At 54.0% G+C, this 26,886-nt stretch overlaps 1 protein-coding gene across 1 annotated transcript in view; it reads right to left on the bottom strand.

The window, feature by feature from the left end:
* The window catches only part of CCM2 (CCM2 scaffold protein), a 42,398-nt gene that overhangs the window by 7,156 nt on the left and 8,356 nt on the right, over positions 1 to 26,886 (bottom strand). Inside the window, exons 2-6 of the mRNA XM_063324207.1 lie at positions 4,307 to 4,480; positions 3,545 to 3,628; positions 3,169 to 3,352; positions 1,345 to 1,481; positions 104 to 239 (exon numbers count right to left, since the gene is read on the bottom strand). Of these exons, the coding sequence (XP_063180277.1) occupies positions 104 to 239; positions 1,345 to 1,481; positions 3,169 to 3,352; positions 3,545 to 3,628; positions 4,307 to 4,480 (715 nt within the window). The remainder of the gene's footprint in view (positions 1 to 103; positions 240 to 1,344; positions 1,482 to 3,168; positions 3,353 to 3,544; positions 3,629 to 4,306; positions 4,481 to 26,886) is intronic.

The following is a 26,886-nucleotide window of genomic DNA, read 5'->3' as shown; positions in this document are numbered from 1 at the left end:
GCGCTGGATGGTCTTTAAGGTCCCTTCCAACCCAAACCATCCTGTGATTCTATGACCCTCAGACAGAGTAAGACAGAGGCAAACAGGGAGAGCAGGGATTTACCGCTATGTAAGGACATGTGCCGCGTCGGCGTGGATGCCCCATCAAATATTGCTCTGTCCAAGAAGTCTATCGTGGACTCAGTGTAAACAATCTGGAAGACTTGGCTGAGAAGTGAGCACAGCTCCTCGGCAGTCACCTGGGGAGGGAGCAAAGAAGGGTTGGTGCAAGGCAGAAGCCACCACGGTGGCCTTTCTCTTCATGTCCCTACGGTGGGCACGCCGTGTGGGCCAGCAGTGTGCTGTGTTTGTCCTCCCAGCGAGGACAAGGAACCCACTTGTCCAAGATCCGGGACACGGCGCGACCTGCAGGGTCTCCAGGGCTGGAGGTGGCAAACCCGAAATCTCGTTGCTGCCTCCTCTGAGCTTCTCTTTGGTGCCAGAGGAGACCAGCTCCTGAGATGTATCACCCCTCATCACCCTCCCATACAGCCAGAGAAACATCCCAGCCCTTTTCAACCGGCCAGTCCCAAGCAATAGGAGATCGGATGCTCTCTCTCATCAACTCACAGCTATTAATTAGCACCCAGATTTCATGCCGATGCTCTGTCCTACACCTCCGTTCAGCTCCCTGGGGCTTTGGCTACATAACCTACATCCCAAATCGGTGCAGGCACCCCAGGGAGCGTTAGAGACAAAAACAAGGCGAGCAAAACTCCACCTTAAAGGCAAAGGGTTCCCGCTGTAGAAGCGGGAGCACAGAGGTCGAGATGAAAATCTCTGGATCCGGATACAGGATGAAACAAATTTCCAGGTCAGCGTGAGGAAAACGCCCCAGTTAGCAAAGTCCTATCGTGGGAGAGATCCAGTTGTCTTCACAGATTCCTTCTGCTGGAGAAGGCACTGGGCAGCAGGCACCACCATCAAGGAAAAACCATTTTCTGGTACCTTCTCCTGTCCAAACCAGGTCCCAGGGTTGGGGCAGGGACCCGGTTTTCTCCTCCAGGTAGCACCTCATGAGCCAGCAAAGCCCATCCCACACCTTGCAGTCTTAAAACTGGGCCTTTGTGTGTGTCACACAACCTACGGTGTAAGCATCTGGTCACGTAACAGAGGGAACACTTGGTGAGAGCAAGATGAAGCCACCCTGGGGCTGGTGGCTCTCCTGAGAGGTTGCGGCCACCCTGGTCTAAGAGCCAGAAAATCTCCCAGTAACCCCAGTCCCAGCGTTGTCGCAATCAGAGAGTGACTCCGGAGGCCACCCCAACGCAGGACGGACTTTTAATGGAGTGTTTTGAGTCTTACTTTGTTCTCCGTAGCCAGGACCACCAAGCAACAAGCTTCGACGGGAACCACCCCGCTCTCGGACAGCGAGCCCGAAGTCAGGGCTTTGGAGCTCTCGGCGCAGAGACTCTGGCTTGGGGAGATCCCGGGATCCTGAGCTGAGAAAATGAAAAGTCGTGAGGGGAAGGTCGAGTCAAGGAAGGGACCAGCAAGGAGACGTGGCACGGCGAGCTGCCCTCCGAGCAGGTCGCGTGCAGGGAGCGCAAAATCCCTCCCAAAGCAGGAGAGCAGAGGGTCCCGCAGCCGGGAGGAGGGAGCTCTCGGGAGCCCGGTAACTCCTACCTGAACACTGCACGGGGCTAAAGTCTTTGAAAATGAAAAACCCGTAATTTAGAGCCAGTTTCTGACAACTCTGTAAATCGCCGGCTTCATTTCCACGGCTGAGCCAGCCTCAGAAATCCACCAGCAGAATTACAGCCTGCTTAAGTCACTTACTCCTTTATTCTCTCGACTGTCCTTTGCTGTCACGGGGTTTATAATCCGATAAGTCTCTGTCATTACATCCTCTAAGTGGCTCAGCCTTCCCCCTAACACTCCAGCCCAAAACCACGCAGGTTTGACACACGCCGAGCTGCCGGGGATGGATTCGAGGCCCTCCCCGGGTATCACCAGAAGTGAGGTGTGATGGAAGCGGTGGGTATCACCCCGGTTATTCAACACAGGCATTTAGACACCCAGCACCGCGACGAAATCCTCCCGGCAACCCGCACAAGGGTCGCAAAGAGCAGGGCAGGTCCGACACACACGGGGACCGAGCTGGAGGAGCTGCCTCTACCCATTCTCCTTGCTTTTCCTCCTTGCTCCCATCCACAGAGGACCCCGCAGACCGGAGCAGGACGGGCAGCGCAGGATAAACTACTACACCTTAAAGATCCCAAACTTTCCTACAAGTCGGTAAATGACAGCTCTCGTTGGTGTGGTTGTTGGCGGAGGACAGGCTACAGGAGGAATTTCTAAGCCGTACGCGAGCCCGCCGTTCATCTCCAGACACAACCCAATGTCCTTCGTCTCCCCCAATGCGCTCGCTCCTCTGCCAGTCACAGCACCCTCGGGGGAACACACGTGAACTCAGTCCTTCCTCCGCGGCCCCCCCAAGAAAGGACGGACCGAAACAACTCAAGGCAGGAGACTAGATATAAGAAGAATATCGTACGCTGAGGGTGGTGGGACACTGGCCCAGGTTGCCTAGAGAGGTGGTGGTGGATGCCCCCATCCCTGGAAACATCCAAGGTCAGGTTGGACGGGGCTTTGAGCAACCTCATCTAGTTCATAGAGTCATAGAATGCGTTGGGTTGGAAGGGACCTTTGAAGGTCATCTAGTCCAACATCTTCAACTAGATCAGGTTGCTCAGAGCCTCATCAAGCCTGGCCTTGAATGCCTCCAGGGATGGGGCCTCCACCACCTCTCTGGGCAACCTGTGCCAGTGTTTCACCACCCTCGTTGTGAAGAACTTCTTCCTAATGTCTAATCTAGACCTCCCCTGCTCTAGTTTCAAACCATCGCCCCTTGGGAATGTTGAAGATGTCCCTGCTCACGGCAGGGGGTTGGACTAGATGGCCTGTAAAGGTCCCTTCCCACCCAAACCATTCCGTGATTCTATGAAGGACACCGATTATTTTGCTCTGTTCTCACCCAACATCACCTTTGTCCTGTTTCGGGTCAGGCTGTCTGCCGTCCTCCCCGAGGGCGATACTGGCTGCTGTGGGACTCAGCCCCACAAGCCCAAAACACACGGCAACCCCGAAACACGAGGCTACAGCCGGCCCGTGCTGGCCACAACCTACCTGTTTTCAGCACGACCAAGTGAGAGGAGTCATCTCGGATGTAGGAAACGGATGCGATGTCGTGGATGGGGACCCTGAGGATGAGATCTTCTCCATCCCTCCACACCAGCTTGATGTTGTAGGCAGAGAGACTGATGACAGCATCGTGTTCTTGGGTCAGCTGCCCCGGGAGCTGGTGCGCCCTCTAAAATAAACGTATTTCCACTGCTAGGTTGAACTGTTTCCCTTTTGGTAACGGGCTTCCCTCCCATGGGATGGAGGAGAAGAGTCAGAGCAGGACCTAACCCTGAGGAGCTCCACAAGCCTTTTTTTTTTTCTCCATCCACATTAGATAGAGACTACACAAAGTGGGTCGTACAGCAGGCTGAGCGCTCACCTTTGCGTTATCGATCAAATGCAGGATTTCCGTGCGGCTGGAGGGATTCAGGTACCCTGGGATGGATGTGAGTTGACCTAAATACTGGAAAAGAAGAACCAAACCGTTACCACATTGCGTACACCCTAAGCACGTCCGTGAACACCATAAGAGAGACACCACCAACTCAGCGCAAAGGGCCGGCGCCCCAAGCCCCTGTTTAGAAAGTGCTAAATGCACCTCCATAGGGAAGATGTCTCATGCCTTTAAGTTATCGTGATGCTATATATCTATATATCTATATATATCTCGATATAGAGAGAGCAGGAGTCTTGAGAGGAGCGGCTGAGGGAGCTGGGGGTGTTCAGCCTGGAGAAAAGGGGGCTGAGGGGAGACCTTCTCGCTCTCCACAACTGCCTGAAAGGAGGGAGTAGCCAGGGGGGGTCGGGCTCTCCTCCCACGTAATGAACGATGGCATGAGGGGAAATGCCCTCAAGTTGCGCCAGGGGAGGTTTAGGATGGATATTGGGAAAAATTTCTTCCCGGAAAGGGTTGTCGAGCGTTGGAAGAGGCTGCCCAGGGCAGGGGTGGAGTCGCCATCCCTGGGGGGATTTAAAAGCCGGGCAGACGCGGTGCTGAGGGACGCGGGGTAGTGGTGGGCTTGGCAGGGCTGGGTTAATGGTTGGACTTGATGATCTTAAAGGTCTTCTCCAACCTAGATGACTCTATCTAGAATCATGGAATCACATAGTTATATACGAGCCCCGGCCAGGCAGAAGTTACCTTCACTTCTTTCTCGATGTAGTCGTTCAGCAGCACGTCCGGCTCGACGCGGTCAGGCAGGGACACCACCACCGTATGCAGAGGCCGTCTCTCCGTAACCTTCTCCTGGGCTTTTTTATCCCGACCTTTTTCGCCCTTCAGGAAGACTCGTTTGAAAGGAGACACTATTCCAGGCTGAGGAGAGAAAGGGAAACACCGGGTTAAGGGCGAGAGAGAGATTTTCTGCACCAAAATGGGGGGAAACCGGCAGCACCCACTGCCCAGCGCTCCTCCAGCCCGTCCATCTGCGCTCTCAGCCTGGTTTTACCAGCCCCAACCACCCGGTGGTCAGGCTGGTTTTAGAGCTACGAATCCACAAGTGCAAGATCTTCCACTGAAAAGCCCTTTCCCACAACATGTTGCAAGAAGAGCATAAGCGCTGCTAAGCTCCTTTGACCAAAACAGGATAATTTTTCACGTAAAGTCATGATGTCCAACCTTTCAGTTAAGAAAAACCAACAAATATATACTCAGATTAAGAGGTGTAACAGTGAGCGTGCCATGGCCATGCACAAAACCAGGAGGCTTCCTCCTCACCTCGGTGCAATTTTTTATTTCACCCAAGCATTTGCAGTGAGGAACTCGAAGAGATGCTGCCGACTTGTCTGAGGTCTCCAGGGAGACCCACGAACGTGAGTGCAGGACCCAGGAGATGACCTCTCCTGGGAAAAACGGGTCTTTGCGGTTCGTGAACCATTGAGTGGCGGGTTTGGAAGAACATCGGAGCCAACACGAGTCCAGCCGGCAGCAGCGTGCACACACGGGCTCCCAGCTATAGAGGGAGCATCACCACCGTCCTTCTACCACTGTTCTTCTACCGTCATGGGGCGGGCAGCCCCGGAACGCTGCACGCCCAGAGGCTGTCACGGCAGAGCCAACCCGTGGTAGATTCCCATCAAGCTCCACAACAGCTTGCCTGATGGATAAATGACCGGGACTGTGTGCAAACTTCTCCAATGCCAAGTTTAGCAGCTCAAATGGAAGTTTTGAAGTAGGGAGATCCAATGCTTGGGATTCATAGAATCATGGAATGGTTAGAGTTGGAAGGGACTTTAAAGACCATCTCGTTCCAACCCCCAGCCCTGGGCAGGGACACCTCCCACCACACCACGTTGCTCCAAGCCCCATCCTTGAACCCCTCCAGGGATGGGGCAGCCACAGCTTCTCGGGGCAACCTGGGCCAGGGGCTCACCCCCCTCACAGCAAACAATTTCTGCCTCACATCTCATCTCAATCTCCCCTCTGTCAGTGGAAAACCCTTCCCCCTCGTCCCATGGCTCCCCTCCCTGCTCCAGAGTCCCTCCCCAGCTTTCCTGGAGCCCCTTGAGGGACTGGAAGGGGCTGGAAGGTCTCCGCGGAGCCTTCTCTTCTCCAGGCTGAACCCCCCCAGCTCTCTCAGCCTGTCCCCACAGCAGAGGGGCTCCAGCCCTCCCAGCATCTCCGGGGCCTCCTCTGGCCCCGCTCCAACAGCTCCGTGTCTGTCCTGTGCCGAGGCCCCGGAGCTGGAGGCAGCGCTGCAGGGGGGTCTCCCCAGAGCCGAGCAGAGGGGCAGAATCCGTCTGCCCCGTCCCACGGCAGCGATGCTCTCTGCTTCCCACCCCTCAGGACGACCGTGCTTTGGCTTCCCTGATTCTCACAGGTGAGAAAAAGGACTGTACGATCTGCAGAGGCAGAAAAGATGCTTCGAAAGGAGAATTAATTACATACAGACCTGCTCAGAAAAGTGTGCAAAAAACCTCAAAGAGCTGCAGCCACCAGCAAATTCAGCTCATCTCTTGCTGCCGTCCACTGTGGTACCTCACCTTGGAAACCACCATCAAGAACTGCTGCGAACCCTTCACCTAAACCACAAAAACCTTGACGTAGGACAATATATTTAATGCCACCACCATGTCACCTACTCCCAGCGGCGTCCCTCCCCGCACAGCCGTGTTCAGGCGCACGCGTGGGACCTGCTGCCACCGGGCAGCTTCAGGCTCTCTCGTTGCTTTTCTCAATGTAGACGAGAGTGAAAAGATCTACAGGAACAAGAGAGACGGAAGCCAGACCGAAAGAATTTTGAAACTATTATACTAGGATGGGAAATTGGGATGGAAAAGCTCCTGGTTGAATAGCGTTCACCAAATCCCAGAGCGAACCAGGCATCGCAAGGACGATGGGGACAGCCCGGCCTTAAATTACCTCCCTTGGACCAGGGAGATAAAAATAGAGCGAGTTTATAGGACAAATGGGATAGAAAATGACAGCTACACGGCGCTGGCCTCGTCGAACAGCTCTGCCTTCCCAGCGGCAGGAGCAGCGCGGCCCAGCGCTGCAGATTTTAGGGGCAGGATCCGTCCCTTCACCCGGGGTCCCGAAACGGAGCATCACCCTGCGCCGTGCAACCCAGCCGGCTCCTGCCCAGGGGTTGGGAGACTGTTCCTGGCTCCAGAAAGAAGAAAATCCTGAAAGAAACGGGTCTTTTTGCTAAAGTCAAAGCGCCGGGCTCAACCCCGGCTCTGCCACCCCAACTACGAGGGTGTCCGACCCCAAACCTGGGCTGCCAGTGCGGAAAGGTCTCATTTCACCAGCATCTTTTAGGAATTAAAAGCAGGGAGATGCAGAAATCCGGCACCGGGGTCAGGGCTGTACCACAACGGTCCATCCCCCTCCACCAGCCGGTCTCTGGCTCGATTCACCTCTCCCAGCCCAATCCGTATGGAGCAAACCAGAAGAAACTTGCTTTTCCCTGGAGGATGCCAGCAGCCTCCATAGGGCTGGGAAGATGCTCCAGAGGGAGTCCCCGCCACCCCGAGCCCCATAGGGAGGATTTGGGGAGCCCAAATCCCAGGCGGAGGCATCCCCCGGCGTGACGCAACGCGGAACAACAGCTTCTCCATTTCTGGCAGATGATCTAAAAGCGGCACCTACCTCGTTCTCCATCAAAATACTCGGCCACGGAGAGCAGAACCAAACCCTGCCGGCGCGGAACCCTTGGTGGTTTCACCGAAAGCAACCTCCCGGGGGCTAGAGAAGCTGCGACCCTCGTCTCGGGGGGCTTCCGAAGGGGTTGGCAAAGCCACCAGCTTTCATTCGCCTGCCGGCTCGCGGCCAGGAAGTGCGATAACCGCAGTTTCCTTCTGTTAGACGCAGCAAGAGCGACAAAACATTGCTGTTGGTTAAGAATCGGCGAGGTTTGGCAGCAACGGGGCCGGGCGCGAGGCGCAGAAGCCCGTTTCGCAATGCTCGATCCCGTTCCTGAATCCTGCACCCCTAAAAGCCCTGGAAACTCCCCCCAAAAAACTTTGCCGCTACAGCCTGGACTCGCCCCCGGGGTTGGAAATATCCCCGGCCCACGGGAGTCTTCAACCCTGGTTTCTCCTCCGAGTTTCAGAGCTACTTTGATCTCCGAGGTCCGACAACATTTATCGAGACCGAGGGCTGTAAAGCTTTTTTAGGGGCCATATTTTGAGTCTCGAAGTTTCCCGTTAGAAAAACGAAGCTCGGAAATGCGGGTAAGAGCTCCCTGCCTGAGCCAAGGCCTCCCAGGAGGCACTTTGGGAGAGCACCAAGCGTTCCAGCGAGCCTTGCCGGGCTCCAGCGCCAGCCCAAGAGTCGGGCTCAGAGGATTAATGACAACAAGCCGCTAACTTCCCAGACGGAGAATCAAATTAAAAAAGGGCAAAGGCTGTGATTTCCCCAATGGAATCCACCCATCGAGCAGAAGCAAGAAGGAGGTTGGTTGAAGAAGCACCCGAAGACCTACACCCAGCAGATCACCATCTCGGGATGCAAGTGAACTCCTCCGGCACACCGTTGGGGAAGAAAAGGATCCCATTTCTCCTTAAAATCCATAAAATCAAAGTTTGTTTTCTTTTTTCCCCCACAACTCCTTGCCCACAACTGCAATCCCTGAAGGTGATTTCCCAGCCCACCTCCCCGCGAGGTGGTCACGAGTCATCTCCTGCGGCAGAACTTGAGCATCTGCTGCAAAAGCCACCGGCATGGGGAGCAGAGCTCAGCAAAAAGACCATCCCAGCTGCCAGGAGCTCATTCCCACACCCTCCACGGTTTGCTTCTCAAAAGCATTTACGCCTTGAAGTCAGGAGAAGAGGCGGAGAAGGGGTTACGTGAAGACCTTGTGCCAAGCAGGACATGGCATTTCATGCAGAGCTGCAGCTCTTGGCAGAGGTCGGGCCAACGTGGTCACTCCTCAGGGCCTCCAGTTCCGAAATTCAGGAGGAAAACAGGCATTTTGTCCACTTAACGAGGCATTTAAGACTTGACTAATTGAGAGAGAGCATCTGAAAGCTGGGTTTAACCCGCCAGGCCAGACGGACAGGGAAAGGCATGCCATCGGGCAGGGGAGGGGGCTCTAAGAGCAGCAGATGGGCTTTGGTTGGATTTTTTTGGGAGACCCAACTCACCCAATGTACGTTCACATACGTTTGAACGAGGAACACTGGTGAGGAACCGGGATGGAGCACGTCCCACCAGTCTCCACCAAAACCACCCCAGGACCAGGACACATGGCTCTGGTGGGTGCCAAGGACCGGCTGCCACCAGGCTCCAGGGACCTCCTGGCCATGGCCAACCCTTCCTTGGATTCGGTGGCCCAGGTGGAAGAGGTCACCTTCCACTGGTGGTAGAGGTCAAGCCACCCGCTGCTGCTCCAGGGGCTGCAAATTCAGTGGAAATAGGACAAACACCCAGGAAAAAGCCCATGAGACCAGCCTTAGCCGGGGGCCTGAGCCCCCCAGCGTAGGTTGCACATGGCCATGAGCTGTCAGGAGAGAAATGGAGACACGGCACGGTCCAGAGAACCCCTCACCATCCTGAGCTCACATCTGCGTCGGGCTGATTCGTCCTTCTGATGCCATCTCAACCCTTTTGCGCAGAAAGCCCTGGGCGCAGGACGGGCCAGGGGAGGCTGTTGAGCCAGTACTTAATCTCAGGGAAGACGGCCTGACCCATCCCCAAACCTTCAAGATGCTCTTCAAGAAGGAAGCTCCATGCTCTCCTCCCCTCGAAAGCTCTCCAGGTGACTGGGGTTGCAAGGAATTAAACCAAAGGCATTTGTACCCTCATCAATACCCCGGGAAAGTGCTTGCAGCTCTCTGCACTCTCCCAACACCTCCCAACACGGACACTTCAAAACCCACTTTATTTGGCACCCCAAAGAAGGAGCCCCCACCCTCAGGGGGCAAGAGCGGGGCTCTCCCGGTGTAAGCACGGCGGTCTCCGGTCCCATCAGAGGTAGGACGAGCGACGAGGTGCACCGTCCCCTTGCTGCTGGGAAATAATCAGGGTCCCCTGGATCATCAGCAACACCCACTTCAGTAGGAAGAATTTAGGGAAAAAGGAACGATTTACACGTCATCTAGACCATTATTACTCCAGCTGGAGCTTCAAGGGTTGTTTTGTTGTTGTTTTTTTTTTTAAATTTATTAGGCTGCTTTCACTTGTTTGTATCCATCCAAAAATCGATGAGGTCTTGGACAGCCCCTTTAAATGAGCCGAACACAAAGGAGAAAGCGCATCCCTCTCCTTCGGAGCGGAAACCGCCGCTTAATCCCCTCGAGTGGATTATCTCAAATGCAAATGTGTAAGGCTAATTCTCCCCCAGCATCTGCTTGGAGATTAAGGGAGGCCGAGTTCTGAACAGCCACCCAGTGCCGCTGCTGGCCAGGACATCCCCAAGGAGAGCCTGCATCCCAAATCCAGTTATCCTGTTCCTAAAGGGATGCGGGACACGTTGGTAAAGCCAGAAAGCTTTCCTAGAGAGCTGCCGGCAGCCCCCCAGGACCAGGCTACGTCTCCGAGCGTATCAGAAAGCCAACCGGGAGCGTACCGACGACGCGCAGGCTCGGCGCAGGAAGCATCTGCACAAAGGCAGCGCGTGATGATGGCAGCGGGTGAAATAATAAACCGAGCCCAACGAGGCTCCGGGTCAGCTCGCCGCCAGCGGAGGAAACGAGGGAAGGAAGAAAAGGAGGACAGCGGCGCGCGTGGAAGGGCAAGAAGTCATGGGAGGCGCCCGTAATAACGAAACGTGAAACCAAGCAAGAAAACCCACATTCAGCACGTTTAGAGATGACTTGGCTGTTCAGAAGTGAACTCCAACCAGCCTCCAGCGTGGAGATGCCAGGGAAACACGGGTTCTCTGGGTTTGGCTGTGCCTGGGCACGGCTGGAGCCTGGACCAGGCTCCGCAGAGCCGGCCACCACGGTACCGGCCACATCCTGATGGCAAGCGGTGGTTCGTGGCCAAATGGCTTCCTGTTCCTCAGCCTGGTGGCCAAAATAAGCCCTAACAGCCTTGTTTGGCTCTGCCTGAGCAAGGCGGGTCCCCGTCCAGGCGGCGAATTGTTCAGGGGCCTTCTCGATCCCTTTAGCCCAACGCAAAATCGCTCAGACAATTAAACACCAGCTCAACTCCTGACCCTGATGGGGTTACAGCAACGGCAAATACCCCGCTGCCTCGGGAACAGACCTTCCACAGCCCCTAACTGCTGGATTTCTCCACCCCTCCATCCTTAACAGCCAGGTCTGTATGGGAGCGTCACACAGTTAGGGGCAGAGAGACTTGGCCAAGAGCACTGGGGGGAAGGAGAGGGTCCAGGCAGGCTTTGAGCATCTCCAAGGATGGAGAACCTGCGGCCTCCAGGCCAGCCTGTCCAGTGTTTGACCATCCTCACGCTAAAGAAAGTTTATTACGGTCGAATACAAGTCCCCGTGTTTCAGTTTGTGGCCGTAGCCTCTTGTCCTGACACTGGGCACCACTGGGAAGAGCCTGGATCCTCCTTCTTTTTCTTCATTGCCCCTATAAGGCATTTATATACATTAATAAGATCCCCTTGAGCCTCCTCCCAGCTCTCTCAGCCTTTCCTCCTACGCGAGATGCTCCCAGCCCTTCACCATCTGCTGGATTCACTCCAGTACACCCCCATCTCTTGTACTGGAAGCCCAGTGCTCTAGGGGATCACCTCCTAGCAGGAGGCTGGTGGCCATCCCTGTCACGAGGACACGTTGCTGGCTCACGCTCACCTTGGTGTCCACCAGGACCTTCTCCAGCCCTGGATGTGAACAAGGCAAGAGGACTCGACCAAGGACCAGGAGCAGCTACGGACGCTCAGATGGCTGTGACGTTTTCTAGATCATCCTGTCCCTGTAATTAGGTTTATTTTGACTTGGCCGGTACTCAAGCTCTTCCCCAAAGCAGCCACATACTTGGACTTGCAGGGGGATGGTCAAGGAGGAGAGTGAATCATAGAATCTTCATGGTTGGAAAGGACCTTTGAGATGATCGAGTCCAACCAAACAACCTACAACCTCTGCCACTAGAGCATGCCCTGAAGTGCCACATCTAGATGTTTCTTAAACACCTCTAGGGATGGTGACTCAAAGGGCGGGACTGCTCCTGCCCTTGCTACACAGAGGATCAAGCTGCTCAGGAGGCTGCCCTCGAGTGCCATCTACAAGCCAAACACCTGAGTGCATGCCAAAATTCAGGCTCCACAAGCAGCTCAATGCAGTTGTTTGACTTGCTGCTGCATCCGGCCCACCCCTAGCAGCGCCGAGGAAGAGCCCCAGGTTCCTGAGCAGGGAGGGGAGGCTGTTAAGTGCCACCCAAGGAGCAGGACCCTCTCATTTAGCTTCACAGAGGTGGTTTCCTTGAGGAACATCATTTGGTGCTGACAGGCTGGGTAGGAAAACAGCTTTCAAGTAAGATGGGATGGTTCCCACCACCCCAGGACCCCCAAATGCACCACTCAGACCCCACCACTGCAAGGAGAAAACACAGGGACAGCTCAGCAACTTTGCAGGAGCCACGGAGCCAGCTTGGGAACCCCCTCGAAGCTCCATGTGGGATCTGGACTGAAGACCACCCATGGAACATCTTCCCATCACGTGCTCCTCTTCATCCCGCTGCTGGCTTCAGAGCATCAATGCTACAGCACGACAGCTGCCAACACCTTCACAAAGCCCTTTTATTCCACTTTTCTCCCATTTTTGTCAACGAGGAGCATTTGATAAAGTGATAAAGTGGCACTGGGGGAATTATTCACATGGGAAGTACAGCAAGACGTGTCGGCATTCGGCTTGAGAAAGTCCAGACAGGGCAGCTCCGGCTTCAGCGCCGGACTTGGCACGCCGACATCGCTGCAGAAGAGCCGCTCTCCTCCCCACGAAGATATCCAGACGCTAAAACATTAAATCAAGCCGTTATTCAAGGGATTCCTTTTTGAAGCCGAGCGCTAAGAACAGCTTCAGCTTTTTATCAGCTTTAGCGGAACGCGACAGCAAGGATTTAAGAGGGCGGGGAAGGGGGGGGGCTCTGGATAACGATGCCAGGCATGGAGATGAAAATTAATCAAGACCAAAGCTGCGGGAAGGCTGTCAAGGCAGGGAGAAGGAGGGCAGGCGGCGCAGGGCTGGATGCCACCCTCTGCTAGCTCCTGACCCTCCGCAAAGCCATTGTCACAGCCACGGACCTTTCTCCTTTGGCACTCGGAGGGTGCTGAAGCCAGATCTGCAACGCCTGCACCCCAACGTGGTGCATGGGCACCACAAAGCGTCCTCGGCTTCATCTCACTTCATGGAGCTCCACGGACACCTGCCAGGATGAGGGTGGTGGAGGAAGGGACCTTCAAAGCCCGTCCACGGCCTCCCCGACGGCAGCAAGCTGGCCAGAACGGCATTTCGAAGTTCACCTGCATCAGCCCAGGTGCGCAGCCACGGCTTTGCATGTGGAGCGAGAAACAACGTACGGAAGCGTCCTCCGGCGATTTCCAAAGCGAGCAGAGCAGGTTCCGTCTTCAGGAGGATCCATCCAGGCAGAGAAGTCTCCATCGCTGCCGCAGACTTCAGCCTCCCCATGGGCGAGACCTACCTGTGCCTGAACCGGATAGCGAAGCCCAAGGAATATCTGAGCAAGGAGGATGCAAAGGATCACCTGGGGACCTGCAGCTCTTCCTACGTCTTGCTGAAGAGTCGTCTCAGACAACTCTGTTCCCAGGACCGGCAGAGCCAGTGACGCTCAGGCTTCGCGTGGGATTTCTCGGTTTCACACGGCTTCTCCGGTGGAAGATCTTATTGCAAGGTGACCACCAGAAAGGGCAGTTGGAGCAGCGTCCCCTCCATCCTTGAGGAGCTGAGACCACAACCTGATGTGCTGGGCGTCAGGAGAAGAGGGATAAAGCTCCATTCCTTCGACAAGGAGGCTCCGGACCTCTTGCAACCTTGCCCGCAGAACGGATCACGTGCAACTCCTGTTTTAGCAACTGGTAAAAATAGTTTTGTGCTCACCGGGGCACAAAGGAAGGGTTTTCGTCGAGGTCACTGTCCCTCCTCAGCCCATCCTGTGGGCGGTTTTCCAGCTCCGTTTAAACCACGTTAGTTATCCACCCCCCTTCTAACCCCAACTGCTTTCCTCCGACATGGATCTTCTGGGAGATCATTTTGACCGACTCCTAGGGAAGCTTCTGGAGGTGATCCTGCCCCTCTAACCAACAGCCTGCTGGTGGGACACCCCCTCCAGGTTCTCCAGAAGACGTGGCTTCATCTCCACTGGGCTGAGACAGGAGTGAGAGGTCTCCGCTGGCCACCGGGACCTCTCATTCCTCCCCAGATCCCAGCAGGATGACGCGGAGCTGACACTCAGAGTGAAATAAATTAAAAAAATAATTCATATTTCAGCCAGAAACGCTCTATTTGATTTCAAAGCCGCTCCTTCAAACAAGCACATTATTAAATCTAAGTAATGTCGAAACATAATTTTCCTAAAAACAGTGAGCTGGTGCCCAAGTCTGTCTTAAAAAAAACGCCAAACAACGCAGCAGCTCGAGACTAAAGGCAACGGTTGCACAGAAACCCACTTCCAAAACAAGGCTCAGCTCCGTGTTTTCACGTTTCGGACCGCCTTGCCAGCTAAGCCGGGCTCCGGCCTCCCCGCCAGGATTTTCCTCTAAGGCAAGAGGAAAGGAATTTTCCCCGGCTATTTTTAGCAGAGCCTTGTTCCTCCCTCCCGGAGAAGAGATTCCTACCGCCCCGGCTCAGCTCTCTCCACCCACGGCTTTCATCTCCGGGTGCGCAGCTGAGCCAGGCTGGAGCCGACACATCTGGAGCGAGAAGCCGGAGGCAGAGACGCGCGGGGAGGTTTGCCTTGACTCAGCTTCCCAGTTCGCAGCGGATCCTCCGACCAAAAGGAGGGGAAGGCATCCTTACAGCCTCCGATGAAATCCTCTTCCAAGAGCAGTAATTCCTAAGCCAGGCTTAACCCAGGCTGTCCCTCAGTGCTTCATTTAATCTCCATCTGCCTCCTCTTCCCGATTTCAGGAATCCCCATCTGCAGGACCGGGCAGAATTTAAGCCCAGCTTAAATTCCAAGGTAAATTTAAGCACTGCGGGCAAGAGAAAAGAAGCCAATACCTTCTTGCCCAGGGGATCCAGACCCGGCACGTCCTCACCGCCTCTCCCACTCCGATGTACGGTGATATTGAGGGGTCCTGGCGGCGGGAAACAGCCTTCTGCCGGTCCCAGCAGCACCTGGAAACAGCCGGCCAGGGGAGGGTCTCCAAGGGTGCAGTGGCAGTACCGTCTAAGTCTTTCAGCTTTAGCCTTTATCAATATTTGTAGGGGAAAAGGCTGGTAAGATCAGTTTATTTGCAGCCTTATCGGCACCGGGAGCACACTTTGGAGGGAGAGTTCCTGTTTTTCCGTAGTTTCCAGGGGTTCCTGCCATAATTCAGTGATCAGAAAGGTGCCAGAGAGCAGAAACCAAGTGGAGTTTTAAGACGAGAAAGCCCCGGAGCTGCCTGGCCATGGGCAAGTCCGTTCTCTTCGGATACGGAACCGTATTTTCCATCGCTGTCTGGGAAAGGGAAACACGAGCTTACCAGCTTCCCTGGCTCCAGCCGATTCCTTGGGATGCGATGTCCTCCCCTTTCCCGGAGGAAAACCAGTTACACACAGGTGATCCCAGCAAAGCGAGGCGAGAAGGAAGCAAACTCACTTCCCCTCTTCTCTTTTCCCTCTTTCCCCAGTTTTCGGCTGCACATAGCGCCATTAACGCAGGACACTAGATCGCTTCGGCTCAAGCATTAAGCCCCCTCCTGCTCAATATCATTAACATCAACTTGCAAGATAAACATTTATTTATGCCAAAAAGTGGATCTTTAGATCTAGAACCCTATTTACAAGCAAAGTGGAGCGATCTCCAGTTAGCCATCCATCCATCCATCCACCCACCCACCCACCCACTAAAGGATTTAAACACTTGCCTTCTTTCCAAGTTTAAAGATTTGCTTCGCATCCCTAAGCTTTTTTCCACCCAAAAAGGTTTCTGTCCGGGCTCTTCTCCTAAAGTCCAGCTTCTAGAGTCACGTCGAAGTTGCAGCTTCATGCAAACAAACCCAAAAGACAAGGTTGCCGTACGTCCATCCCCAAAGCACCCAAAACCTCGAGGTTGTCCAGCGTCACAACCACCTCCAGGAGGTCTCTCCCAGCTCCCACCATTTCTGTACCAGACCAGCAAATCATGCAGCAAAGATGAAAGAGGTCATGGAAGCAGCTGGGAATAACGTAGCAGTTTTAATTTGTGTCTTAAACATGGTTTATGGGCCTTCCCGGGGAGTCTGGTCAGAGCAGTGCCATTACTCATGGTCCTTCATCCACTTAGACAACTCTTACAGAGATCCATCAGCATCAGTCAACGCTTCGGCACAACCACCCCCTGGAGACCACACGTCATCCCTGTGTTCCCAGGTCCCTGACGGCTGCAGGGATGATTTTAAGACCACATTCCCCAGCCCAGTTGCTTCTTCAAGCCTCAGAAGCAGAGGTGAAGGCCACCCACACAGAGGAGATCAATACCCCAGGTCCAGGAGGTGGCCACCACGGGGAGGTCAGGTAGGAGGCCACAGATGTGACCACCAGGCAGCCACAGAGAAGGTGAAGTTCTGCCTTACTGGTGTTTTCCATTTGAGGTCTCTTCCCAGCTGCAGGACACCCAAGTCCCCACTAAGGCAGATAGCTTTGGTTCCACAGACACCAAGGACAACATCCAAGAAGTTTTTGTCCTAAAACCAGCCTTTTGGCATCTTCCACAGACAACCAAGGCTATGGATTCACCTCACAAGAGTTCGCAGCACACAAAAGCAAGGTTTATGGGAAGTGGAACATCTGACAGTAGATGTCACCACCATCAAGGAGAGAAGCTTTGAGACTGAGGACCGTCGAACTGAGGATTTGGGGCAGGACCAAGCTCCTCATTAATTATCGGAACCAAAGGACTGCTCAACCTTGATGCCGCGCACAAAACAAGCGTTGGGTAACACTGACCACTCCGAGCCCAAAGTCCTACAAGTCGGGGAAGGGAAGGAAGCGGTGGCCATGGGAATGCCTAAGCTCCTCCGCGCCCCATCCTCCAGCACAGCCGCTTTAGTTCCCCTTTTCAGACGATTATTCCCATTCTTTGCATACCGCAAGAGGAAAGGTGAAAGCCCCAGACCTGTAATCACGTAGTTTATGGCTGGCTGCTGAGAAGATCCTTTCACAAGGAAATAACCTTTGCGTTGACTCACTGTAGACATAAACTGCTTGACAGGTTTTTGTCTAGACTGTCAGATAAAGGATCTGGGGAGGTTTCTGGCAGGAGTAAATAAGGTCTGGTTTGTTTTCACATGTTCTCTGGGATTCATTTTCATGCGTCCAAGGAGCCAAAAGCCCTGCATTAAGAATGCGTGTTTGCAGCTTAGGCACCTTCAAACCTTTCTGTCCTTCTCAGGACACACACTGCACGTAGTACCAGGGGTACCGAGAGACCTCCCTTTTCCCTTCCCATAAAAATAAAGGATGCAAAGTGGCACCAGCTCCTTCGGGAGCCCTTAGAGAAAAGGGGGTTTGTGATGCAGCGGCGAAGGACTGCACAGAGTCTAGTTGGGGGTCAGTGACGAGTGGTGCTCCCCAGGGGTCAGTACTGGGTCCAATCCTCTTCAATATATTCATCAATGACCTGGATGGGGGGATAGAGTGCACCCTCAGCAAGTTTGCCGATGACACAAAGCTGGGAGAGGTGGCTGACACACCAGAAGGCTGTGCCACCACCCAGAGAGACCTGGACAGGCTGGAGAGTTGGGCAGAGAGGAACCTTATGAAATTCAACAAGGGGAAGTGTCAGGTGCTGCACCTGGGGAGGAATAACCCCCTGCACCATGACAGGTTGGGGGTGACCTGCTGGAGAGCAGCTCGGTGGAAAGAGACCTGGGAGTCCTGGTGGACAACAGGATGCCCATGAGCCAGCAATGTGCCCTTGTGGCCAAGAAGGCCAATGGCATCCTGGGGGACATCAAGAAGAGCGTGGCCAGCAGGTGGAGGGAGGTCATCCTCCCCCTCTGCTCTGCCTTGGTGAGACCACACCGGGAGCACTGTGTCCAGTTCTGGGCTCCCCAGATCAAGGACAGCGAACTGCTGGAGAGGGGACAGCAAAGGGCTACCGAGATGATGAGGGGAGTGGAACATCTCTCTTGTGAAGAAAGGCTGAGAGACCTGGGTCTCTTCAGTCTGGAAAAAAGACGGCTGAGGGGGGATCTTATCAACACTTATAAATACTGAAAGGGGGGGGTGTCAGGAGGATGGGGCCAGGCTCTTCTCAGTGGTGCCCAGTGACAGGACGAGAGGTAACGGGCACAAACTTGGACATAGGAAGTTCCATCTCAACATGAGGAGGAACTTCTTCCCTTTGAGGGTGGCAGAGCCCTGGCACAGGCTGCCCAGAGAGGTGGGGGAGTCTCCATCTCTGGAGACATCCCAAACCCGCCTGGACGCGTTCCTGTGCCACCTGCTGTGGGTGACCCTGCTCTGGCAGGGGGTTGGACTGGGTCATCTCCAGAGGTCCCTTCCAACCCCCACCATTCTGTGATTCTGTGACCCCTCTGCAGTCAGACACTGCCTTTGCCCTGCTGCTCATCCAGGCACATACCAGGCACAGAGGCCGGTGGACTGATGCTGCTGGTGGCCAGGGAGCCAACTGCAGAAGATCTCCAAGCTGCTTTTCCACACCAGAACCACTCAAGGAAACCCACAGAGACGCTCAATGTCCCATCTCCCTGCTTGGCTGCTACGTTGAGCTGTGCAGCTAAAGGGCGGTGGGTTAACACCTGCGTACCTTCAGGAGAACCCACGTAAGGATCAGTATTTTGGGCAGCTCCCTCAAGAACAAGTTCTCCAGATCACCGCTCAGGATGTCTGTCCCTTTAGTCCCAGTGAGGACACAGGGAATTCACAACATCCCTCCAAAGCCCCAGCACACCTCAAACCAAGCACCACTCTGAGATAATCGTGTACAATTTACAGCACGGAGGAGACCAGAGGAGTCGTGTGGGGGCAACTTGGGTTTGTGTCCACATAGCTCAGGGATGACTTCAACTCAGGGATGATGTCCCAAGCTATTTTAAGACACCCTAAAACTACCTCCTCCCAAACCCAATCTCCCCCTGTGCCCAAAGATCTCTCAGCCAGCGTTTTCCATGAAGGAAGCCAGCTGAAGACACAGGGACACTGGTTTCCCTGTAGAAACCGAGCACCAGTCCCAGGCAGGTCCTGCAAGGAACATCTCCCGAGGTGACATCCAGCTCCCGGAGGGCAGAGCTGCTCCCCTAAATCCAGCACTGTTCCAGCTTCAAGGACAACTCAAGCTTTATTTAAAGCCTTCCAAAAAGCAGCTTGCAGCCCGTCCAGACCCCCACAGCCAGGCATTCCCGTCAGAGCTGAGGCAGACAGCTCTACCTTGGATGGACGCAAGCATCCTTCAGACAGGTCGCACTTTTTCCAGTGGGGAAAAACAAAAAGCTTTTCCCCGCAGGGAGGCACCTCAGCTGTTTTTCTTTCACGTCAGAGACCCAAGACTTCACGGCACCTTTGAAGAGGACTTGGCAAATCCAATTTTTCCTAAGTTTGTCCTTGTCCTCCTAGTATTGTCGCGGTTTGAGGTAAAACAGAACCAACTCTCTGTTTGGTAATTTTACTTCTCAACTACGCATCTTCTAACCCTCCGAAATGAACAACATGTTGTGCCGAAAATTGTTCGTTCTCAGAGTGATAAGACCACCGCTTACACTTTGTGCCAAGGAACGGTACGCAGAGAGGTTCTTGCTTATACTTATTGGTATAACAACCCAGGTCAGCTGATTTCAATATTTGCTCCATTGGAAGGTCGGAAGCAGAAGAGTGTAGAGGGGTCCCACCTGCAGGGAGGAGCGGACAGGACAGGTGACCCAAAACTGACCAACAGGGGTATTCCATCCCATCTGCCCCATGCTCAGTATAAAAGCTGAGGGATCAAAGGGTCAGGCTCTCTTTCTTCAATGGCCGATGTCCGAGGAGGACCCTGTCTGTTCGTCTGCCTTTGATCCCAATCCGTGCGTTCCTGACTCCAGCTCTGGAATCCAGTTCCCACCCATCACTGAGTCCAGTCTGGGACTTTCCCAGTGCCTGCCAGTGACGTCATCCTGGGAGCTTAATACGGTTTTGTATATATTGTATCTGTTTCATTATTTTCTTTTTTATTTTATTATTAATACTTTACTAAAGTAGTTTAGTTTCTTCTAAACTCGTAAATCTCTCTCTCTCTCCTCCTCCTCTCTGTGTACGAGAGCTTGGGGGGGGAGCACCTGTTGCCGGCCATTGGCCAATTCCGCCAAAACCACAAGTATGTACCAGCTCCTTCCGCAAGGCCAGGCTCTCCAGAACCCCCAGGCAGGCACACCCTGCCAAACCTGATATTTTAAGCTGCTGCTTTACAAGAAGATTAATGACCTTCTCAAAGAGGCACCGATTTTTAAGAGATATGGACTCTAGCCACCACGCTAGCCCAGCTGTCCTGGCATCTCCTGCAACACCAGAGCACACTGATCTTCAGCCTGGGTGTAGAAGGCTCATTCTTCCCCACCAAACAAAGCTTTTGGCTGACACACTGCACTCATCCCACTGAAGCTCTTGGCCTCACCAGCTCTACCATCTTCTTTAACAGCAATATCCACAGAAACGCGCCTGTCGGACCCATGCCCACCAGCCCAGCACGTTGTCACGGCCAGGACAGGGAGGAAAAAAAAGGGACTAGACCTTCCCCTTTGGGCAACACCGAGCTGCCAGACCAGGTCAAGTCATCTCAGGTGACTTCCAATGTTGAAAGCTCAGCATTGCAACCAAGTCCTCAACCTCCTCCTCCTCCAATTTTGCCTCCAGTTTAGGGCTCCGTCCACCCAGTACACCACACTTCCCCAGCTACAAACCTCCCAACACACACGGGAGCTTAAAAAAGGGGTCTGTGATGGCAGCAGGATTTCACAGAGGAACACAAGCCATGTTTGTTGAGCTGTGTTCAGCTTCTGACCTCTACCAGCAGCCGATGCCCGGAACAGATGATCTTTAAGGTCCTTTCCAACCTGAACCATTCTACGATTCCATGTCCTACGTGCTGGTGTCTCACACCCCCAGAAACCACCTTCCAGTGCTGGGTCTCATCCCTCGTAGCCACGTCTCCTTCCCACCGCTATACCCAGGTCCCCATGATGCCTCAGCAGAAGACAAGCCTTTGGCGTTCTCCAGGCTTCGCACAAACCCACCTTGCCCTAAAGCCCTTCCTGGCAGCCTGGAGCTATGCAGATACCCTAATGAAGTTACTAATTAATCCCTCTAGTGCAGCGTTAACGAGGCCTCAGCTTTCAGTTCCTGCAAGAAGAGGATGTGGAGCCCCGAATGCTCCCACCCAAGAGCAAGATGAGTAATCGACAGCTGGAAATCACTTCTAAGGAGAGGTCGTGGGAAACATGCTTTGGAACGTAAAGCCCCAGATCTGCTTCAGCAGCGGGGCCACTTCAATCCCCAACCGCAGCAGCGGAGAGAAACTCTCCAAAGAGGCTTCACACCTCAAATTAAACCAGGAAAGGTGGCCATTTCCTCTTTTTAATAAAGAAATTGCTTTATTTTACTGACCTAACAAGGTCACAAAACAAAAGCGGGGCAGGCCTGAAGTTCACACCATCCACATCCAGCAGCACAAAGTGCACTTTCGGTGTCGGGTTTTAGAGCTTAGAATATTTGCTTTGCTTGAGAAAAGTCTGCTTGGTGAACTCCTGCATCAACACTAGAAGGGTTTGGTATTACGCTTCTGGCTAGGTAAACACCAAAAAAATACTTGGGGAGACAAGGAGAAGCCTATTAAAAGGCTGGCGACCAAATCCACACTAGTCAGACGAGACTAAGTAAGGAATTTGAAGGACTTTATGGAAAACACCGCTTTTAAGTCTCTGTTCTGAACGGCGTCAGAGCCAGTAAAACAGGATGAAGCAGAGCGGAGTTTTATGCAAGTCAAACTAAATTTGCAGAGACATTTCAAGAAGCCTCTAATCGCTCTTCTGAAGAGCTGAGTTTACCAGATATTCCCTACGTTCTTCCCCGGCTGGGCTCCCATGCAGTCCCTGCGTGGGTTTAGCCATCCATCGAGCACAGACACGGAAAGCTGAGCTAGCTGGAAGCAGAGAGAAGCCACGCTGCAAGACAAGGGCTCTTGGGGACATGATCACTCGTTTCCAGAGGGCAGGTGACAAAGAAAGGGGGAGGAAATGCCCCAAATCACCCTCTTCCAGGGTTCACCCCGCTCCGACACAGCGGCACACAAGCTCCAGAGCCGGCCTTGGGCAGGGTCCGGAGCCTACACTTCCGCCACAGCTCAGTCTGGCTCCTGCCACCTCCTCTGTTAGGAGCCAACCGCTCGAGAATATTTATTTACTTCAAACTTTGCCAAGGCTTTGCGAAACCAGGGATTTCGGTATCCTTTTTACCATTAGTATTCCCGCCCAGAGGAATTCAGTGGCGGAGGGGGGAAGCAGGAGCTCTCGTTACACAGCCCGCAGGCGGGTCAGCCGGGCTCTGACCTCTGCATTTTGCAGACTCCGGCTTCAGCAATTAGCTTGGCAGTTCCATCGCTTTCCATAAATCCTTTGACTGCTTTCCTGCCAAAGTTCATTTATTTCAGATTTTTTTTTTTTTTAATTTATTTACAGCGCTCTCCACCCTGCAAATACACAGGCGGACGCACCCACGACCACAGCTGCCTGCTACAGGTCAGATCCAGACCTCCCATTTTGCCCAGTTCAACCACCTATAATTGAGAGCTGCGTTAAGGAAATCACCCAAGCTCCCCTCACGCTACAGAGGGGAATTAATCCCCTTTATTTCAGCCCCTAGTTGTGCTTTTACCTGCCTTTAAGGCACCATAAAACAGAGACACCGGGCAATTTTACAGCAGCTCATCTTCCCTTGGAAACACCGATGGAGCTGACGTGGTGAACTTTCGGTTATCCTACCTTGCCTCTGGGGAAGGGGAAAACCTTAACATCTTAAAAGCAAGGCATCAACATAAAGATTAAGGCAGGAAGCAGCTGTAGGTTGAGATGAAGCATGGAAAGTAAGTTAAAAATCCATATGTCAGGCTCTCTGTGAAGTCCTTCACCAGTGTCTGGGCTGGTCCCATCGGCACCAAGTCTCACAGTTCCCGGAGAGGAGGAAAGGGCAGCCCCACGCTGCGCGTTTCAGCCTGGGGAAATAAGCTGTTTATAAAGCAAAGCGCAGAGCATCCGACTCCCAGCCTTTCGTCTCCCATCACAAACGGCTACACCCGCCCTGCAAACAGACCGACCAAGCGCCCTCGAGCTCCTTCTTCATCCAGAGCCTCCTGGTTGAAATCCCAGTTTCTGGCTCACCCCATTGAGCGTTTCCAAAGGGGATTTGCCAGGCGGCACAGACGGTGCCCACAGAACACCCTGCAATGCTTCTCTCCTAACGGCTGCCGGAGCCAAGCCAAGATCTACCTCCTCGGTCAGAAGCTGGTGCTTCTCCGCTGGAGGTATGGCTCTGGACACAGGTACAAGCAACAACCAGGTCACGTCCTCCGATTTGGAGATCATGAAGATTCTTTGGAAAGAAGAGAAATGGAGCAAAGTCACACAAAACGAATGATCTAAGGGATGAAACCCCTCTGCTGTGAGGACAGGCTGAGAGAGTTGTGGGGGTTCAGCCTGGAGAAGAGAAGGCTCCGGGGAGACCTTCCAGCCCCTTCCAGTCCCTCAAGGGGCTCCAGAAAAGCTGGGGAGGGACTCTGGAGCAGGGAGGGGAGCCATGGGACGAGGGGGAAGGGTTTTCCACTGACAGAGGGGAGACTGAGATGAGATATTGGGAAGAAATCGTTGGCTGTGAGGGTGGTGAGCCCCTGGCCCGGGTTGCCCAGAGAAGCTGTGGCTGCCCCATCCCTGGAGGGGTTCAAGGGCAGGTTGGACGGGGCTTGGAGCAACCTGGGCTGGTGGGAGGTGTCCCTGCCCAGGGCAGGGGGTGGCACTGGATGGGCTTTAAAGGTCCCTTCCCACCCAAAGCATTCTACGATTCTAACAGCAGGAGACTTACAGACTCAAACGGATGCAGAGTTAGGATTCAGGTGTATGAACCCGCTCACCTTTGCCAGGTGTATTGGCTGGGGAGAAGGTTGCTCCTGCTCTGCTCTGTGTCCATGGACCCTCAGCAATATCTTGGTCGCACAGAGCTCTTGGGATGCTTATTGCTACATGAGAACATCTTATTCCTACCCTAACTGGCTAGAAAACATCCGCATGGGTCAGGCTGGGTGACTACCGCAGGTTTCTAAGAGCCCAAGCCAGAGAAGATTAACAGGAGCTACCATCAGAGAAGCCGTCAACAGCACAAAACACAAGACCTCAGGCAGACGTGAACGCAGTTGGGCGCCGTGGACCGTAGCTCCCATTCCAAAACCCAAAACGGGCAAAGGAAAACTTCCCAGGTGTCGGCCAGCTGTGGCTTTGCTTCCAGGAAACTCCAGCTGAAACCCAGTCCCAGAGAGTGCCCCCCCCAGGTAGCAGCACCTTCCCACAAAGCAGAATTTGCCGCTGCATTTTTTCAGCCCTTTCTGCAGGCTTGAGCATAAACGGGACTCAAAGACCTCTGCTGAACGCCGGGCTTGACATTTCCAAAGTTTCACAGCAACGCTGATCCGCCTGCATCGCCTACGAGTATATTCCAGTTACCTACCAGGATTTAGTGGCGTGCAACTGTTTTTCCCTACGGTAGCCAAGTAAAGCACCCAGCTAGCCCCGGATGAGTGCAACTTCATACCTCGTTTTCCCTGTTTGGCCAGTACCAGGTGAGCGCTTTTCTGTGGCCACCAACAGCATCACGAGACCTGTGGCCACCTCTCCTTACACCCCCACAGTGCAGCTCCGGAGCCAGCTTAAACTCTGTGGTTCTGCAAAGCACTTTCTCTTTTGATTTGCCCCCCTTTTTTTTTTTTGCTGCAACTAAATCCTAGCGTGAAAGGATGAAAAAGCACCGGAGACCGATACGGCTTCGTGAAAAGTAAAATAAATGGAGATTAAGCCTGTGCGATACTGAAAACGCTGCCCTGGGAGCAGGATGCCGCAGGCTGGGGAAAGGATTAGGGCTCTGCAGAAGAGCCACCACCGAGGAGACGAGTTACTAACTCTTTTTTAAGTCACTGCTTTAAGACTTGTGGTCCTGGTGGCCCCACAGCAAACCTGGGGGCTTCCTGGTCATATCCCTGGAAAACCAGGCTCTGCAGCCTGCCATGGGTCTGTGGAGATGAGCCTCAGACCAAAACACATCCCACAGGGCAGAGCTTCATGTCTGCCGGCTCAGCCAGCCTGCCGAGTCCCCGTGCATCAAGTCCACGTGTCGGAAATGTGGCAACTGCTCAAGTTCAGGGGGGTCTCTGGGCTAAAGAGGCACCATCTCGCCCCACAGTGCTACTCCTGCAGGGCTTCAGGCTTCCACCAGCACAGAAACAGGCTGTGCCTCTGAAATAGAAACCTTATCTCCTTTCTGGATGTTACACACGCGGAAGGGAGACTTTAGAGGCTTCAGCGCTGCTCCACAAGACACAAGGAACCGGGGCTGCAGGGTCCAGGATACCTCACGCCTTTACGTGGGGCTGGACCCAGACTCGTGTTGGGTCAGGGCTTCCATCACGGAAAGTTTTACAGAGTGCGAGTTACGTTTTTGAAAGCCGGCATCGTTACTTCAGCCGGCGTCTTGTGCCAGCAACAGAGTTTTAAGAAGCTTGAGCTTTGTCTGCCATTCTCTGACCAAACAGCAAAGCAACCATTTACCCAATTACACGGTAGAGTTATTTTGTACCGAGCAAAACCCACAACAGGAAAACTATTTCAACAACCCAGGCATGCGAGCCCAGGGAAAATGTGTGGTACGTTAAGCTCTGCTGCAGGGTCTGTCTTTTCCCACGCCGGCCTCAGCAGCAGTGGGGTGCACGGTGGAGGTTACCAGAGGGTGAAGGTCCAAGTGGAACCATTAGCTTCCGTGATTGTGAAGCTTTAACCCCGAACAGAATCACAGACTGGTTTGGGTTGGAAGGGACCTTAAAGACCATCTCATTCCACCCCCTTGCCTTGGGCAGGGACACCTCCCACCACACCACGTTGCTCCAAGCCCCGTCCAACCTGCCCTTGAACCCCTCCAGGGATGGGGCAGCCACAGCTTCTCTGGGCAACCTGGGCCAGGGGCTCACCCCCCTCACAGCCAACAATTTCTTCACAATATCTCATCTCAGTCTCCCCTCTGTCAGTGGAAAACCCTTCCCCCTCGTCCCATGGCTCCCCTCCCTGATCCAGTGTCCCTCCCCAGCTTTCCTGGAGCCTCTTGAGGGACTGGAAGGTCTCCCCGGAGCCTTCTCTTCTCCAGGCTGAACCCCCCCAGCTCTCTCGGCCTGTCCCCACAGCAGAGGGGCTCCAGCCCTCCCAGCGTCTCCGGGGCCTCCTCTGGCCCTGCTCCAACAGGTCCAGGTCCTTCTTATGTTGGGGGCTCCAGAGCTGGACACAGTACTCCAGGTGGGGTCTCAGCAGAGTAGGGGGGCAGAATAAGTCACCTCTATCACCCCCAGGCCACGGTCATCACTTGCCCTGGATAAGCTCCCCCAAAAGACGATCCCGCAGCAACGCCCCTCACCACCAGCCCCACTCCCTCATGTTGCTCCATCCTTAAAACCCATAGGAGCCACAACCGGGACATGCACAGAGGTGGAAAGCAGCAGGAATAGAGACATCTAGGTAGCAAGAAGAAGCAGCAGCCAGGATGCTCTCCCTCTGCTTCCTGTGATCACCCAGAAGACGACAACGCATTCCAGCTGCACGTGAGTATCAACCAGATCTTTCAGAAGAGCTATCTCCCCAGCTTCAAGGGGATGCCTCACTACCACCCTGGAGCTCTATTTGGGCAAGTATTTCTGCACATCCTTGCAGGTGAAAGCAAACACAAACCAAACACCCCACCCCCCAGCAGCTGCTGGGAGCCAGAGCAGCCAACACAGGGCATCTGAAAACACAGGTTGTGGCCAGCTGGAAGGTCTTTCCTATAGCTGGAAGTCACGATACTGCTGTGACCCTGAAGCAGAGCTTTGTCCTCCCGTCTCAGGGAACTCGCCTCCAGTCACAGCTGCTATTCATGTCCTGGTGCCAGCCAGCA

The sequence above is a fragment of the Chroicocephalus ridibundus genome, chromosome 2, assembly GCF_963924245.1.
Source record: "Chroicocephalus ridibundus chromosome 2, bChrRid1.1, whole genome shotgun sequence".
Taxonomy (NCBI): domain Eukaryota; kingdom Metazoa; phylum Chordata; class Aves; order Charadriiformes; family Laridae; genus Chroicocephalus; species Chroicocephalus ridibundus.
The sequence above is the reverse complement of the archived record's forward strand: the minus strand, read 5'-3'. Positions and strand labels throughout refer to the sequence as shown.